The sequence below is a fragment of the Macaca fascicularis genome, chromosome 5, assembly GCF_037993035.2.
Source record: "Macaca fascicularis isolate 582-1 chromosome 5, T2T-MFA8v1.1".
NCBI lineage: Eukaryota > Metazoa > Chordata > Mammalia > Primates > Cercopithecidae > Macaca > Macaca fascicularis.
The window spans coordinates 56,848,464-56,864,725 of record NC_088379.1 but is presented as its reverse complement, the minus strand read 5'-3'; the positions used below and the strand labels follow the sequence as shown (position 1 = coordinate 56,864,725).

General features: G+C 42.4%; 1 protein-coding gene across 12 annotated transcripts in view; it reads left to right on the top strand.

Moving 5' to 3' along the window:
- Positions 1-16,262, top strand: part of SEPTIN11 (septin 11) — a 138,985-nt gene that overhangs the window by 116,365 nt on the left and 6,358 nt on the right. For all 12 annotated transcript variants that reach the window (XR_012434853.1, XM_074039842.1, XM_045392453.3 and 9 more), the window contains 4 exons: positions 664-760; positions 1,984-2,152; positions 10,542-10,674; positions 13,117-13,304. Coding sequence is in view for 11 of the 12 variants with exons in the window: in XM_074039842.1 (XP_073895943.1) it covers positions 664-760; positions 1,984-2,152; positions 10,542-10,674; positions 13,117-13,304 (587 nt within the window). In the remaining variant the exon portion in view is untranslated. The remainder of the gene's footprint in view (positions 1-663; positions 761-1,983; positions 2,153-10,541; positions 10,675-13,116; positions 13,305-16,262) is intronic.

The following is a 16,262-nucleotide window of genomic DNA, read 5'->3' as shown; positions in this document are numbered from 1 at the left end:
AATGACAGCTTATCTCATTTTGGACTGAATTTTCACCAAAAATACTTTATCTGTATATACATTTTATAAAATTCACAGCTAAAAAGGTAAATTTACATACCCAGGTTTCTCCTAACATACCTTAAAGATTTTCAATATGAAATAAGTGCCAAAAAGATACTTTATCTTTAATCTTGTGTCTACCTTGCCATCTACCTTGGTCTTGTTTTTCAGAAGATTTGAGTTTGAAGCAAAGTGAAATGCAGTTTTACCAAAACAATAAAGTTGCATTTAATGGAAAAATATTTTACATTGCTTCTATTTTAAATTTAGAGGTAAACCAATTAAAAGTTAGATATTCAATTTCTTGGTCCTACACGCTGTATTTCAAGTGCTCAACAGCCACATATAGTTAGTGGCTACTGCATCGGGTAGCACAAGTCTAAAACTTACTTTATAGCCGCAAAGACTCCTACAGTTTTCCCTTGAATCTAGCTCCTATCGCATATTCGGTATTGAGTTGTAAGGGGGATGGGATATGTGACATCCACCCACCAAACTGCACCCTGCTTTTCCCTTGCCGCCAAGTAGAGGCCTGCAGAAGGAGGAAGAAGATAGAGACTGGTGGAAACCAGTCTGTCAGAGCAGGGGAAGGTAACTATTCTCTGTCCTTTTGCTTGGCAGGTCCATCTCCCATTTGCAGTGGTTGGCAGCACCGAAGAGGTGAAGATTGGCAACAAGATGGCAAAGGCCAGGCAGTACCCCTGGGGTGTGGTGCAGGGTATGTGCACAGCATGGGAGATGGAGTCTTCACATTTAGCCCCTATGTGAATGGCCGTGTTTGTTCATTTCCCGTCTTGTTTAGGGAGGCCCTCAACAGTGGGCTGGCAGTGGGAGGGTGTGGTGGGGCTCCACCCTCGTGGAGGTGAGGAGGAAAGAAAAAGTAATCAGGTAGGTGGACAATGGAGAGATGTGACTGCCAATCCCTTGAAGTAGCCCCTCAAGGATGCTGGGTTGTGTAGGGAATTAAGATAAAGTCCTGATTGAAAAATAGTTCTTCCCTAGGTGTTGGAACTTGTTTTATCAGCCAAGTATTAAAAAGCAGCAAAAAGTTTCTTGCAAACAAGAGGGTACTTTTTTCTCCATCAACTATGCAAAAAACGCCTTCTAATAAAATGTTATCTTAGTAAATCTGAGACTTATGAGAATATTTGACCTATATTTGGCACTGTGGGACATGGCCACAGTCTAACCTGAAAGCTTGTCAGGTATGTCACTTTGAAGGACAAGGACTGTATGACCTACCCTTGTGTTCTGAAGGAGGACATCCAGTGCTATGGATTAAGCAGGATGGCTACAGAAAGTTCTTCATTGGTTTAAGATGTATCAGACCTCCTTTTCCTCTGTTTTGAATAAAGACAATAAAGCTGTGAGAAGAAACAGTACCTTTGAGATCCCTGGGAAAAATACAATTGTTCTTACTCTTACCAATTTCTCTACAATAAGAAAATTCGTTTCTTCCCAATGTCGTTGATAAAATTAAATGAAGTGGTATGTAAAAGTGGCCCTGCACAGTTATAGACAGCATGGGTGGTACAACATCTGGCTTTGGATCAGATGTTCTAGCGTTTGAACCTAGACTCTGCTACCTCTCTTTGGGAGGTCAGCTTGCTCACCAAGCTCCTGCATCTGCAAAGCAAGTCATGACATCTACTTGGCAGAGTTATTATGAGGGGTAAAGACAATATTTGTTTTCAAGCTCCTCCCCCTGTGCCCTGTGCTCAGTAGGCACTCAGCAGTCAGCATTGTCATCAGTATTATGGTCAGTGTTGTCAGAAATCTTGTCTTCATCATGAATGTAAGGTGAATCCAGTAAAGGATCTTCAGATGGCCTTGAGACCCTAGAGATTTCAGGAGTGATGGTAGTAACATCTTGGAAGCATCACTGCAGATATTTCAGTGACATCATTGCTGATCCCACTTCCTCCATTTCCCCCCTCATAGTTGAGAATGAAAATCATTGTGATTTTGTGAAACTTCGAGAGATGCTGATCCGGGTGAACATGGAGGACTTGCGAGAGCAGACTCACACCCGCCACTACGAATTGTACCGACGCTGTAAGCTTGAAGAGATGGGGTTCAAGGACACTGACCCTGACAGCAAACCCTTCAGGTATGAAAGCACCTAGCAATCAGCTGTCTCCTAGACAGTGGTGAGAGTAGCATGTTGGTACATCACAGAAATGCTTGCTGGATTGAGATAGTGATGATGGAAGGATCTGGTGGGTGAAGATTAATACATATGTTGTCAGGCATTGTGATAATTGCTTTATTTGCATTATCTCAACTAACTTATCTAGTTGATGTCATTATTATCATCCACATTTTACAGATGAGGAAACAAAGGCACTGAAAGTGTAAACAAACTGCCCAAGGTCCTCCAAGTAGTAAACAGTGGTGTGGTGTTGAGCTCTTGCCATCTGGGTCCTGAGCCCAGGTTTCTGCCTGTTCTCTTGCAGAGGTACAGAGCCTGGTTGATGCATTTACAAAGGTGCGGTTGCTGATTACAGTTTGCCCCATTCATTTTTGCCAAACACCTTTAACTTCCGAAGGCTCTTCCTTTGTCAAGCACTTTTACTATTAGCTTTCAGTGGTTCAGTAAAATTCTCACAACAAAGAATCAGGAGGAAAGGAGAATAGCTTTCAGGAGATTATGTGTTTTTTTATATCACTGGCAGATAAAGATGCAAAATGTGAAGGGGAGAAATGGATGTAGAATTAATACCCCAGCTGAAGCCCAGACCCCGTCAGAATCCAGTGGTAGGGATAGGATTGGCCCACACTGGGGGGAGTCGTGGGATGGTTCTGGATAAAGGTGTGGGGTGAGGCTGCCAGGCCAGGTTCGCCACCTCCTGGTGGAGGAGAGGATTGTCCAGATGGTGCCCAAGCAGTTTCTTTTTTTTTTTTTTTTTTTTTTTTTTTTTGAGACAGAGCCTTGCTCTGTCTCCAGGCTGGAGTGCTTCAGCCTCCCAAAGTGCTGAGATTACAGGCGTGAGCCACCCCGCCTGGCCCCCAGGCTGTTTCTTAATGGGAATTTGAATTCAGGTGTTGTGAGGTGTGTCTGGGCTCTGTGCCTTTAGAAATTGAGGGCCATAGTTCCTTGGGGAAAAAAAACCTGTTTTTCTCCTCTTTGCTGGCTAGCCCTACAACACACTCTGATGTCTACAAGCTGGCTGACAATAGAACCCGAGGCAGCCTGTGCACAGTAGATTCTGTCCCTGTGGGTCTGTAGGAGGAGTTTCTTTTCTTTTTTTTTTTTTTTTTTTTTGGAGACGGAGTCTTGCTCTGTCACCCAGGCTGGAGTGCAGTGGTGTCATCTCGGCTTACTGCAAGCTCCGCCTCCCGGGTTGACGCCATTCTCCTGCCTCAGCCTCCCAAGTAGCTGGGACTACAGGCGCCCGCCACCGTGCCTGGCTAATTTTTGTATTTTTAGTAGAGACAGGGTTTCACTGTGTTGGCCAGGATGGTCTCGATCTCCTAACCTTGTAATCCACTCGGCCTCCCAAAGTGCTGGGATTACAGGCGTGAGCCACTGCGCCTGGCCAGGAGGGAGTTTATTTTCTTGCAATTGCTTTAGAGATAGTTTAGGAATGCCTGGGCTTGTCGCCTGGCACTCTGCTACTGAGGAGTTCCACGAGCATGTGTGTATGCAGTGAGAACAAATGCAGAACCCAGACAAGGGGTTTACCAAGAAGTTAACTTCTAGCCAATGTTGCATCATTCCCTTCTGCCCTGGCGGCTTGCAAAACTGATCATCTCCAACCATGTGAAAGTCACATTCTGAGGCAAGGTATAGGACAGCTTTTTGTGTACATAGGTTTAACTAATTGAACCTTGAAATGCATTTACCAGAAAACAGTCCTTACAAAGGCAAGTCCACTTTATGGTTACTAAACCTGATGAAACAGTTTCTGTGTGGGAAAGGCCATCTTCACTATTACATAGAATATTTGTTTTCATGCAAAGAGATATTGAAAAAAAGGAACTGCTATAAAATTGAATTCATTTTCCCCTCGCCTTCATTCAAATCCAGACAGCGTTGAAGAGCACTGGACTAGGAGTCAGGAGTTTGAGTTCAGTTCTTGGTCCTGCTATGCTACAAATTCTTAACCCACCTGGGCCTGAATTTCTTCATCTGTGAAATGAGGAGCTGATCCAGATCATGGAATAATTAGATCCAGTAAAAAAATTTTTTTTTCTGTACTGGGTTAGATAGTAAACATTTTAGGTTCTGCAGGCCAAATGGTCTCTATCACAACTATTCAGTGTGCCCTTGTCCGAAAGCAGCCATAGACCATACTGTAAATGAATGGACATGGCTGTGTTCCAGTAAAACTTCATTTACAAAAACAGATGGGGGGCCAGATTTGGTCCTCAGGCTGTAGTTGCCCAACCCCTAGACAAGATCATAACTTGGAGCCTGTGAACTGCCTGCAAAAGTTAGAATGCGTGTGACTGTTTCTTGAGTTTGTTTGAGGTCATTTACCTCTCAAAGTGTTTTTACTTCTCAAAATGTTCAGAGCCATTTGGCATAGTTGTGTTTCTTTCAACTCAGGAATCTGTGGAATTCGAAGAGTCTATGATGCTACCCTTAGCTATCTACACCACCAGGAAGGGCCCAGTGGCCTAAGTCTTCTGGGACAGGCAAGACCAAGTCCTTCCACCATCTTGACTGGGTTTCTTAGATTCCCTGGGAGCCTGGGGATGGTGAGGATTTCCTGCTGCTGCAGGCCACTAAGTTGTCTGTGTAGCCAGCATTTTAATTAAGGCATTTCCTGCAAGCCCAGAGTAACTGCCCACCAGGAAGAGGTGGAGCTGGGTAGGCCCAGCAGGGCTTCTGCGAGGGAAGCTGCTGGACCAGCCCACTGCTTTGTTCTCCCTGTTTCAGTGGCTTCAGGATTGGTGAGGGACATCACTGAGTCTGCCTGATGCTTAGAGAGCTTTATCCATATCTCCCTTCCCCACTTGGATCCATTTCCACTGGCCTGAGTTTTACTTTTTGATGATGAAAAGGGAAAATATATATACACACACACACACACACACACACGCGCGCTATATATAGATATATAAAATAATTATATATTATATAACATATAATCATATATATTATTTATATAATTATATATTATAATTATATTAATAATATATGTATATCTTATGTATATATAATAGATATATATACACACATTATATATATACACATATATATTACCAAGGCCTTTACTTTTTTCCATATATAAGAAAATTAGAAAATTAGAAAAAAGTAGACCTTCTAAAAATAAATACCTTCTAACATCTCGGTAACTGGGACCAGGTTTTCCATTTCAACTGGAAACAGTTTCTCCTCTTAGACCACTCATTCAAACTCTGGTGTCCCTCCTGGTTTAGGGAAGATCACTTGGTACCAAAAGTTGGCTTTAAATCACATGTCTTGGTAAATAGTGATATGAAATGAATTTGAGTTTCCTTTTCTTGGAAACCACTACTTTTAAAAGGGCTCAGCCTTTGCTTTGAAGAATTTCGGGCACCCTCAGCACTTCCTGTGCACCTGAGAGGGAGGAATGGAGTGAGGTGACTCTGTTTGGAGGATGACAGAGTTAAGGAAAAGCAGAAGCCACAATTGATTTAAGTAATTTTCCAGAATTTCATCTGCAAAGTCACCATTCCTGGATGTGCGTGGAAGATGGATCTTCCATGTGAATTTAGGCTGAGCTTGGAGGAGTATAAATCAAGGGCTTAAGGTTTTGTATTCTCAAAGCACAGGATTTCTGCATGGGTGTGCAGTGAAGTTCATCCTTCCCAGTGAGCACCCTCATTCACCATTTGTCCTCTGGGCCCCCTTGTGTTTACAGTACATGTTTGTAAAACAGGGAGTGACCTCTAAGGCCAAGTCTAGTAAGAGGCAGCGCCACTGTGTATGTTACACAGTGTGAGGCAAAAGGAGGAGCTGGGTGTGCACAGAGACGCTGTATTCAAGCCTTGGCAGCACACCACGGCCGTAAAGCTAGTGGAGCCCGTCCCTAGATTGCCTTTAAACCTGGCTGCATGCACACTTGTGTCTTTATTGTCTTGTGGCAGAATACATATATAACCAGGCATTCATCTGCTCTTTCCCAAGCCCATCTTTATCCTCCCCCCGCGCATGCCCAGCTGCTGCCCTGAAGCCTTGAAACTCATGCTTCTACCATCCAGAGCACCCATACTTCCCTGGACCCAGGCCTCTCCTTCCTCGACCCCAACCCCTTTCTGCTGGCATTATAGGGTAGAAGAGGAGATGTCATGTGTCTCCCATGAGCTACTCCCTGCTTCCTTTCTCCTGAGAGGCCACTGCGCTTTTCCTAACAGTACCTGCCCAAGCTGCTCTCATCTCACCTCGGAACACCACCATCTCCTTGCTTCACCCTCGTTCAACTCACACAAAACACTCAGTTACCGCCATTTTCTCAGAGGCCAACAAGGTCCAGGCCCAGGAGACTCATTAGGAGTGGCTGGGCCTCCGTACACCAGCCATGCAATGCAGGAGGTAGAGTTCTTATCTGAGCAAGGTAGCCTGGGCTCAGTCCTGGCTCTGTTACTTCTTTGTTGTGTGACCTGCTCAGATTACCTGTGTGTCCAAGTTTCTCCATCTATAAAGTGGGAGGTGATAGTATTGTCTATCTTACTGGGTTATTGTAAGGATTAAATGAATTCACGTTTGTATTGCTCCACTCCACAAATGCTGGTAGAGATTATCATACTCTGGCATGCCCTCCACTAGATGCTTTTAGATAAGAACAGAGAGAGAATTGTACTGTGTGAATCGCCAGAATGAAGGATGAACTGAAGTGTCTGTGTTCATTCTCTTCCTTTGACCTCCACAAGCAAAACCTGCCTCTCCCAAGGGCTGTTAAGAGGAAATTACAAGATAAAATCCTCAATTTCAAATCAATCTAAAATCTTGTGAAAAAGGTACACATTTCTCACTTAGAAAAGGGTATTAGTAACTGTAATTAAAAATTAACTTTGAAGAACTAAAAGTTGCGGAAGATACCACTGAAGAGATGGGTGCAGAGGCTCACATCTGAAATCCCAGCACTCTAGGAGGCTGAGGTAGGAGGATCACTTGAGCTCATGAATGTAAGACCAGCCTGTGCAACATAGGGAGACTTCATCTCAACAAAAAATTAAAAAAAAAAATTAGCCAGACATGGTGGCACATGCTTGTGGTTGGTCCCAACTACTTGAGAAGCTGAAGTGGGAAGATCGCTTGAGCCCAGCAGTTCGAGGGTATAGTTAGCTATGATCCTGCCCCTGCACTCCAGCCTGGGTGAGACAGTAGGAGCCTGTCTCCAAAAAAAAAAAAAAGATATATAATCACTTTGGATATCTTTACTGGATATGAGCCAGTTTCTTTTGAACTGGTCTTCAATGACTGGGAAATATTAGTGAGGGCTTCTGGTATCTCCAGTGGACAACTCAACTGGCAGAGGTGTCTGGGAATCTGATTCTGTGGATGCTGTGGTTCTAAGTCATTTGTAAGTAACTAATTACAGTTGTGATTCCTTGGGGTAAGGTTTTATGGCTTATGTTTCTTATGTTCCTGATTATTGTTTCCAATGTCAGAGTTCAAAAGCTGGCTCACATCCTAAGACACAATGATATAAGAAGTAGCATTTGTTGAGCCCATTTGCCTGCTCTGGCCCAGGGTGTCAAAACTGCTTCCAGTTTTGCCAATGGCAAAGTTGCTCCTTAGGCTTTCTCTGGGACTAGGCTTTCCAATTTTGGACTGCAAGCTTCACTATAAAAAGCATTTTCCATCATGATCCAGCATACACATTTTGTGTAGTAATGCCTACTCTTAAACTTTTTAAGGTACTGGTTAAGACCCACAATTGAGTTGTGATTCATAGTTTCAAAATGTATCTTCAGAAACTGAAGCGTAAGATAGCTTGTGGTTGGAACTGGATAAGGCAGAGTCATTTAGTGAGTTCTCACCATTTAGGGTAGCATTACCCAGAGCACATTCTATCAGTGAATTGCTTAAATTTTCCATGATCAGACAAATTTGGAGGGTTCTAAGACAATCAAGTTAAACAGGTTCTTTTACTCTTGGGCTTCTCAGAGCATTTAAGACAAGCAGTAGTTAGCAAACTAGTTACATCAAATCACCTGGGAAGTATTTAAAACTAGCAAACTAGTTACATCAAATCACCTGGGAAGCATTTAAAACTAGCAGACTAGTTACATCAAATCACCTGGGAAGCATTTAAAACTAGCAGACTAGTTACATCAGATCACCTGGGAAGCATTTAAAACTAGACCATTTTGCCTTACCAGACATCCTGAATCAGCCTCTCCAGGACTGAACTTAGGACTCTGTATTTAGGGAAGTGTATGCAACAAAACGTGCCCAGTGCCCCTGCTGTGCGGCCAAGGTTGAGATCCACCATGCACTGTGAATCTGCTAAAAGGATAGTAGGGGCACCATTCTCCCTTCTGTCTTTTGACGTTGGAGCCCCTCTTTTGGAGATCCTTTCTTGAAATTGGTGGTCTCTGGAATACATTTTGGGTAGTGTTTCTATCAAAGTTTCCATTGTTTGTTAGAAATAAGGGGGAGATATATTCATTATTCTAAAATCAACAAAAACTGAGTTTTCTGTAAAATTTCATAGGAGGGACAAGTCATCCTCTACCTTTGGCAATTCTGAGCTAAATAATAGTGATGAAGAGTTTATTATAAGCTAGTATGCAAAATTTCATGAATTATTTTATAGTTCTGTTATCAGTATACTTCTCTATATATCCATCACTATAGATCTTAAACTTGAAGTCCAACTATTGCTATTAATATTAGCCAACACTAACATTGGCCGAACGTGTTTTTATCTTGTAAGATAATGTGAAAGCTAAATGTACCTCTGGAAACTCAAAACAATTGTTTATAAACAGGTACTATTGATAGTGGCGAGGGCAAGATAACTTACTTTTAATAAACTAATAACCATGTTAATTATTGAAGTAAAAACCAGCCTAAGTAATATGTTTTCTTTTTTTGAAATGGAGTCTTGCTCTGTTGCCCAGGCTGGAGTGCAATGGCATGGTCTCAGCTCACTGCAAGCTCCAATTCCTGGGTTCGAGTGATCCTCCTGCCTCAGCCTCCCAAGTAGCTGGGGTTACAGGTGCTCACCACCACACCCAGCTAATTTTTGTATTTTTAGTAGAGATGGGGGTTTCACCATATTGGCCTCGAACTCATGACCTCAGGTGATCCTCCTGCCTCAGTTTCCCAAAGTGCTGGGATTACAGGCGTGAGCTACCGTGCTTGGCCTAATACATTTTCTAATACTAAACTAGTTCTGTAGTTCATTATAGATGTGTGTATCTACATGCACGTATGTTCCTATCACCTGAATTTCCTTTTTCTTCGTCTAAATGGACAGATGTAATGATGTGTGGTAGTCCGCATGGTACCGGGGGTCATCCGGAGTGGCTATCCAGTTTGTAGTCTACGCTTTGGACGAATTCGGTCCATGGGAAAGGCAGATACACTGCAGACGGTTAATATACAACAGTTGTTGTAGGGAAACAGCAAGACAGAGAGAGAAATAGCACCTATAAAATATCAGCAAATGTTTCTGTGTGTATGTGGGGGTGGCAGTGGGGTTGTATTTTCTTAAGCTGTGCTACCAAAGTGATTTCTCTGTAAATATATTTGTTTTGACTTAGAGATAAAGCTGAGCTGTAGCATTCAATGTAGAATATTGGGCTCTAACTTCCGAGACAGTCAGGAGGAGGATAGAATTGAAAATAAAAATTAAACTATTCTCCCTGCTCTATTTACAACTGGTAATATAACTTGAAAAGTAGCAATTTTCTACAATACCTTTAAAGGTAATGTTGTCTCTTTAGTTTACTTTTGCTGGGTTTATTTTCCACATTGGGGGCTGGAGGGAGATGAGAGGGGAGAGTACCATTTACTGGGCACTGATTATATGTTCGATGTTTTATTCCCTTTCCTTCATTTCATTCTCAGGGTCATATCCCTAGAAGGTAAGTGTCACTGTATCCGCGTCTCAGACCTTGGAGGCTGAGGGAGGCTGTGCTTTTCTAAGAACAGCTGGTCAGTTGGTACGGTCCGAATTCAAACCTGGATCTGTGGGACTCCAGTGCCTCTTCATTTCTCCCCCTATACCAGGCCTCCTCCATCTTCTCAAATCCTATACCACCTCCACCTCCTCAGCCCAGGTTTTCCCTGTATGAATATATGTAAGATAAAACTTTGCTAGTCAGAGACATACCTTTAGTGCTATGTCATGCTTACTAACTGATTTCTAGTTCTTGATGCACTTGTCTTTCCAACCACAGAATAACTAAAAGTAAAACAGTGTCATTCTACTTATGCTTTAATATGGCAAGCAACAACTTTATGTTTTGGAAGTAGATGGGTAGAAATTATGTGAACTGAAATTTCTTAGCATACAATTTCATAATGCTGTCCTTGGTTTGTGGATTTTGAATAGTCTTCAGGAGACATATGAAGCAAAAAGGAATGAATTCCTGGGAGAACTGCAGAAGAAAGAAGAAGAAATGAGACAAATGTTTGTTATGAGAGTGAAGGAGAAAGAAGCTGAACTTAAAGAGGCAGAGAAAGAGGTAAGCCATCTGTCCTGCTTCCAAGGGAAAGATTTGTAAGAGGGAGATTTTCTTAGTACTTCACACTTTAGAGGATTTCATGATGGTCCAAGTACTTTCTTTTTTTTTTTTTTTTTTTTTTTTGAGATGGAGTCTCGCTCTGTCGCCCAGGCTGGAGTGTGGTGGCCGGATCTCAGCTCACTGCAAGCTCCGCCTCCTGGGTTTATGCCATTCTCCTGCCTCAGCCTCTGGAGTAGCTGGGACCACAGACGCCCACCACCTTGCCCGGCTAGTTTTTTGTATTTTTAAGTAGAGACGGGGTTTCACCGTGTTAGCCAGGATGGTCTTGATCTCCTGACCTCATGATCTGCCCGTCTCGGCCTCCCAAAGTGCTGGGATTACAGGCTTGAGCCACCGCGCCCAGCCGGTCTGAGTACTTTCTACATGCATTTTGTCACAAGTGACCTACCAACCTGGCCAGGAAAATGGGTCAGATATTCTCATTCCCACCTTACAGATGACAAACAGGTTATAAAAGTTAAAACTATTTTTGGGGTGCTGACAAGTTGATGGGTGCAGCACACCAACATGGCACAAGTATACATATGTAACAAACCTGCACGTTATGCACATGTACCCTAGAACTTAAAGTATAATAATAATAAAAAATAATAAAAATTTAAAAAAAAATGTTTTTGTAGTCACATACCTCGTTAGCAAAATCGAGACTAAAACTAGATCTTAGGTCTCCAGATCTGATCATATGGCCTGTGTAGCTCTGTATTTCTTCAATTTACAAGTCTTAAAACATGAGATTTGGGATTCTGGGACTATTATTATCATCTTAGTCTATCAGCCAACTCTTCTAGACTTTGGCACTGTCTGGGGGACATGCTCTGACACAAAGTCTGCACCAGTGCTTCTGCCCTCATGGGGCTCGCACTCCCTGCTCCAGTCTTACCTCAGTTCCCTCCCCTGGCCAGATTAACTGCTTCCTAGAAGTTAACATAGATTTGTACTATAACACTCATCCCATTGTATTTGAGTGTGTGTGTGTGTGTATGTATGTGTGTATGTACGCTTGTGTGCATAATGTCTATTTCTGCTGGTCAATAATGAGTATCTGAAGTGTTTGAACTATATCTATACGTTTCTAAGTGAAATCATCTAAATTTCCTCATTTTCTTGTTTTAATTTATTTTGTCTAAAAACTACTGAAACTTAGAGGCTATTTAAATAGCTAAGCACTCAAGATGGTTTTGCTGCAGAGAAAGTTCAGCCTTATTTGTTGTTGGCTTCAAGAACCAAGGGGATGCTGGGTAAAAAATCTAAAATTATCTGGAATTCCTTCCTTTCCTTTTCTTTTTCATTTCCTTTCTTCTTCCTTTCCTTTTCTTCTTCCCTTTCCTTCCCTCAAGGGCCAGAAATTTCCCAACACATTATTTAAGTAGCTAATTCGTAATGCTTATATAGATATGTACACACACGTGCACACGTATATACATATGTATATATATACACACACACATATATATGTAGTCATTGTATATATCTCTAAGTAAATGTTTTTTATACATTTTGAAAAAGGACCAGAGGTAAAGAGCCAATTTTACCACTGGGGTGAGTTTTTTTGTTAGGATCATAATTAATTTTGGCTAGGTGCGGTGGTTCACACCTGTAATTCCAGCACCTTGGGATGCCAAGGCGGGAGGATCACGAGGTCAGGAGTTCGCAACCAGCCTGGCCAATATGGTGAAACCCCATCTCTACTAAAGATACAAAAAATTAGCTGGGCGTGGTGGCGCATGCCCATAATCCCGGCTACTTGGAAGGCAGAAGCAGGAGAATTGCTTGAACCCGGGAGACAGATGTTGCAATGAGCTGAGATTGAGTCACTGCTCTCCAGCCTGGGCAACAGAGCGAAGGAATCTTTAGTCCAAGGAGTTCAAGTGTCACAGGAGTCTGGGTCTCTGAGGGATGTTCTTCAGCCTCCCAGCCCAGCTCCTCCAGGAAGTCAACAAAACGGTACTTTACACCTGTAATTAAAGCCAGTGCAGCCACATGACACATGTTTGTTTGTTTGTGTTCTTTTTTTTAAGATGGAGTCTCATTCTGTCACCCAGGCTGGAGTGCAGTGGTGCGATCTCAGCTCACTGCAACCTCCGCCTCCCGGGTTCAAGCAATTCTCTGCCTCGGCCTCCCGAGTAGCAGGGATTATAGGCACCTGTCACCACGCCTGGCTAATTTTTGTATTTTCAGTAGAGATGGGGTTTCGCCATCTTGGCCAGACTGGTCTTGAACTCCTGACCTCGTGATCCACCCGCCTCAGCCTCCCAAAGTGCTGGGATAACAGGCGTGAGCCACCACACCTGGCCATGTTTTGTTTTTTGAACAGATCCAAAGAACTTTACATCAAATGGATTTTCATTCCGTTCACCAAGCCTGTCTTCTTTTTCTCTCCAGCTTCATGAGAAGTTTGACCTTCTAAAGCGGACACACCAAGAAGAAAAGAAGAAAGTGGAAGACAAGAAGAAGGAGCTTGAGGAGGAGGTGAACAACTTCCAGAAGAAGAAAGCAGCGGCTCAGTTGCTTCAGTCCCAGGCCCAGCAATCTGGGGCCCAGCAAACCAAGAAAGACAAGGATAAGAAAAAGTAAGCAGGTGTCACCCCCATGTATTGGGGACCTCTAACAGTTTATTCCTCTTGCATGTCTCTACTTTTCCCATTCACAGACTGGAAACTGGTCTTTTACCAGAAAGATAAAAGCAAGTATTTTCTCTACAGTGCAGGGAAGATGATGAAGGTTTTTAAAATATTTTTAAAAGGTACACAAAGATTAATTTATGAAACTTGACCACATTGACCGAGCAATCAGGCCTGGAGGAACCTGTTGTCTCCAGTAGCATCTTCCACACCAACACTAGGAGTCTCGAAGAAGACAGGTTGATGTGTCTTCAGCACCCTCTGAAGACAATTCTCATGACTCTTGATAGAGAGCATCTTAAAATCACAGTTGTTAAAATTATTCTCCTATTCCGTGTTGTAAGACTTCGTAAGCCAGTCACTGAAAGTCTCGTTCCCAAAATGAAACATTTGGAAGAGCTGCTAGTGGCCACTAGTTTCCTCTAAATTCAGTATGATGAATTGTTTTATTGTGAAATGGGATCCAAATGCCTATCCAGTTGACACCTCTGCCAACCCTCAAGCCAAACCTAAACCCACTCATAAAAGGTTTTTTAAATAGGGTCTTAATGTCATGTGCCAAAAGGTCAGATTCTGCTCTTGAGTTGGTCACTTCCTATGATACTCCAGTAGCAGCTGCCTGAAACCAGTGGGAGATTTAGCCCTGCCTTGACATTCTCCTGTGATTTGAAGCTGTCCTTTGAATCACATTAAGCCTAGTTTTACGTTACTAGCTATCGGTTTTGACAGGAAGCAGTATGGTAAGAATACCACTAAGGAAAACCTCTGTGGTATCTCAGTGGCAGATATGCAGATGCCGCCCTCCTTTGTCTAATGTGCGGTGCTTTTAGGGCAGCTATTTAAAGCAACTCAGAACTTGTTTCAGGAAGTCTTGCTCTTTCGCCTTACATGCCGAGGTTCTAGGGAAAAAGCTGACCATAAGTAAACAAAAACATTGATACTCAAGCACATAAAGAATTACATTATTTAAACACAGAGTACACAGGATCAAGTCTCTGCACAGTAACTGAAATGTGTTATAGGGAAGAGTGAGCACAGTGCTGTTGTCCACTTACTCTTGATGAATGTGCAGTAGGCTCACCCCTAAGAAATCTCATGTTGCCTGCAGTAAAAATAAAAATGGACTGCTACAGTGACATACTGAGAGAGTTTTAAATCATGCTTTACCAACTTTGACATTCTGAGCTCTGAGACAGCAGAAAATGTATCACCAGAGCAACGGAGGAGGCAAATGTTCTGAACAATAGTAGAAGTGGTTGTGATTTTATTTGGAGTTGGCACAGATCCAAGTGACCAAAGGAGTTCAAGGCCCAAAATTTAGTTATGCTGGATTAATTCTGAGAGTAACAACCACATAGATTATAATCTAGTTTAAGAAAACCCTTTGTAGCTATGTGTGTCGGGAGAGCATCTAACACTCATGGTGATGTTCCCCATGCAGAGACTCAGAGATTACAGTGACTCTTCCAGTGAAGACAGATGAAAGCCATTTGGCATTGTACCTTTGTTAATCCAGACCAACCAAGGATATGGGTGTGTGTGTGTGTGTGTGTGTGTGTGTGTGTGTGTGTGTGTGTACGTACACATACATCTATAGGTATGAATGAGACAAAAAGCTGCTGACTTATAGCTTAGGAAACCCAAAGTCAAGTTTTTCTTTTCATCCTGAAGCACTCAGTGCATAAAGGTTCGAGTTTTAAAACTAAGAATGTTTCTAAAAGACCAGCAATGTTAAAAGAGTATTTCGTGTATACTAGACGTGCCTTTAAGCAATAAAAATTCCAAGAACTGATCATTATTGTGCCTCCATTTTAAAAAAGTTTATTTAGTAACAAACTTCCCAGTGTAGGGAGGTTTTTCCTTGCCCTTTCGGACATGTTAGGTTATTTTCTTCCTATCCTGGGGCCTTACCAATGTGTAATGCTTTCAAAGTTTCTGTGAAGCCTGTGTGGATTCTATTTTAGCTTATTTATGTATTCTCATTTATTTTGAAGGATATTATACTCAGTTTGGTTCAGAGTAGTAACCAGGTTTTACTCCTGACAATGGCACATATTGTTTGTGTAACTTTTTCTAGGTCCTTACCCTTTTCCACACTTTGCATTTGTACAGTGAAAGCAACTGCCAGTGGAGGCCTGAAGTGTCAAAGTAAAAAACAAACAAAACAAAAAACTCACACCTTTTCCTGCCAGAGGCAGTGGACTGCGTTGGTTAGAGGGACCGCAGAAAGACAGTGGCCAGGCTGGACAGGGCAGCACTCTGAAAAGAGCTGGGAAGATGCCTCCTGGCATAGCTGGAGCAGATGTAGGAGTTACCGTTAGGAGCTGGCTTTGTTGTAGGTAGAAAACGAAAAGGCAGATGCTTACTTATTTACCTGCTATGTTTCCAGCTCAAAGCCTAACTTAGTTTTTCTAATAGTTTTAAATTCTCTTTTTTCTATTCTAATGACACGCTCCTTTTTTAATGTAGGTAAGGCTTTATACTTCTCCTTGACCTGTAGTGGCATGAGAGTGTATAACATTTCCTAAGATGACAGGCAAAGTAGAACTAAACCCTGGCACTGCCATTAGCTGGCCCCACCTTCTGCCATCTCTGGCCACCAAGTCACTTTCCTTGTTTGCGGCTGTACCACAGTGGTGGGACTGCGCGGGGGTAAGTTGGTCAGTGGACAGTGTTTCCCTTTTCTGAAAACTGTCTGCACAATTGCCAGCAGCCATTTGCTGGTTAAGTTGCATCTATCCCAAAAGACAGTTTTAAAATTCATCATTCTAAAACCATACTTGTTTAACCAACCATCCACTCATCTTTAAAAAAAAAAAACTGTTTTGATTCTTGCTAAGGAATAAAGTTGCATGTTTTGCACTTGCCTAAAATTAGACACATGGGCCGTGGGTTTGGCATTGCTTT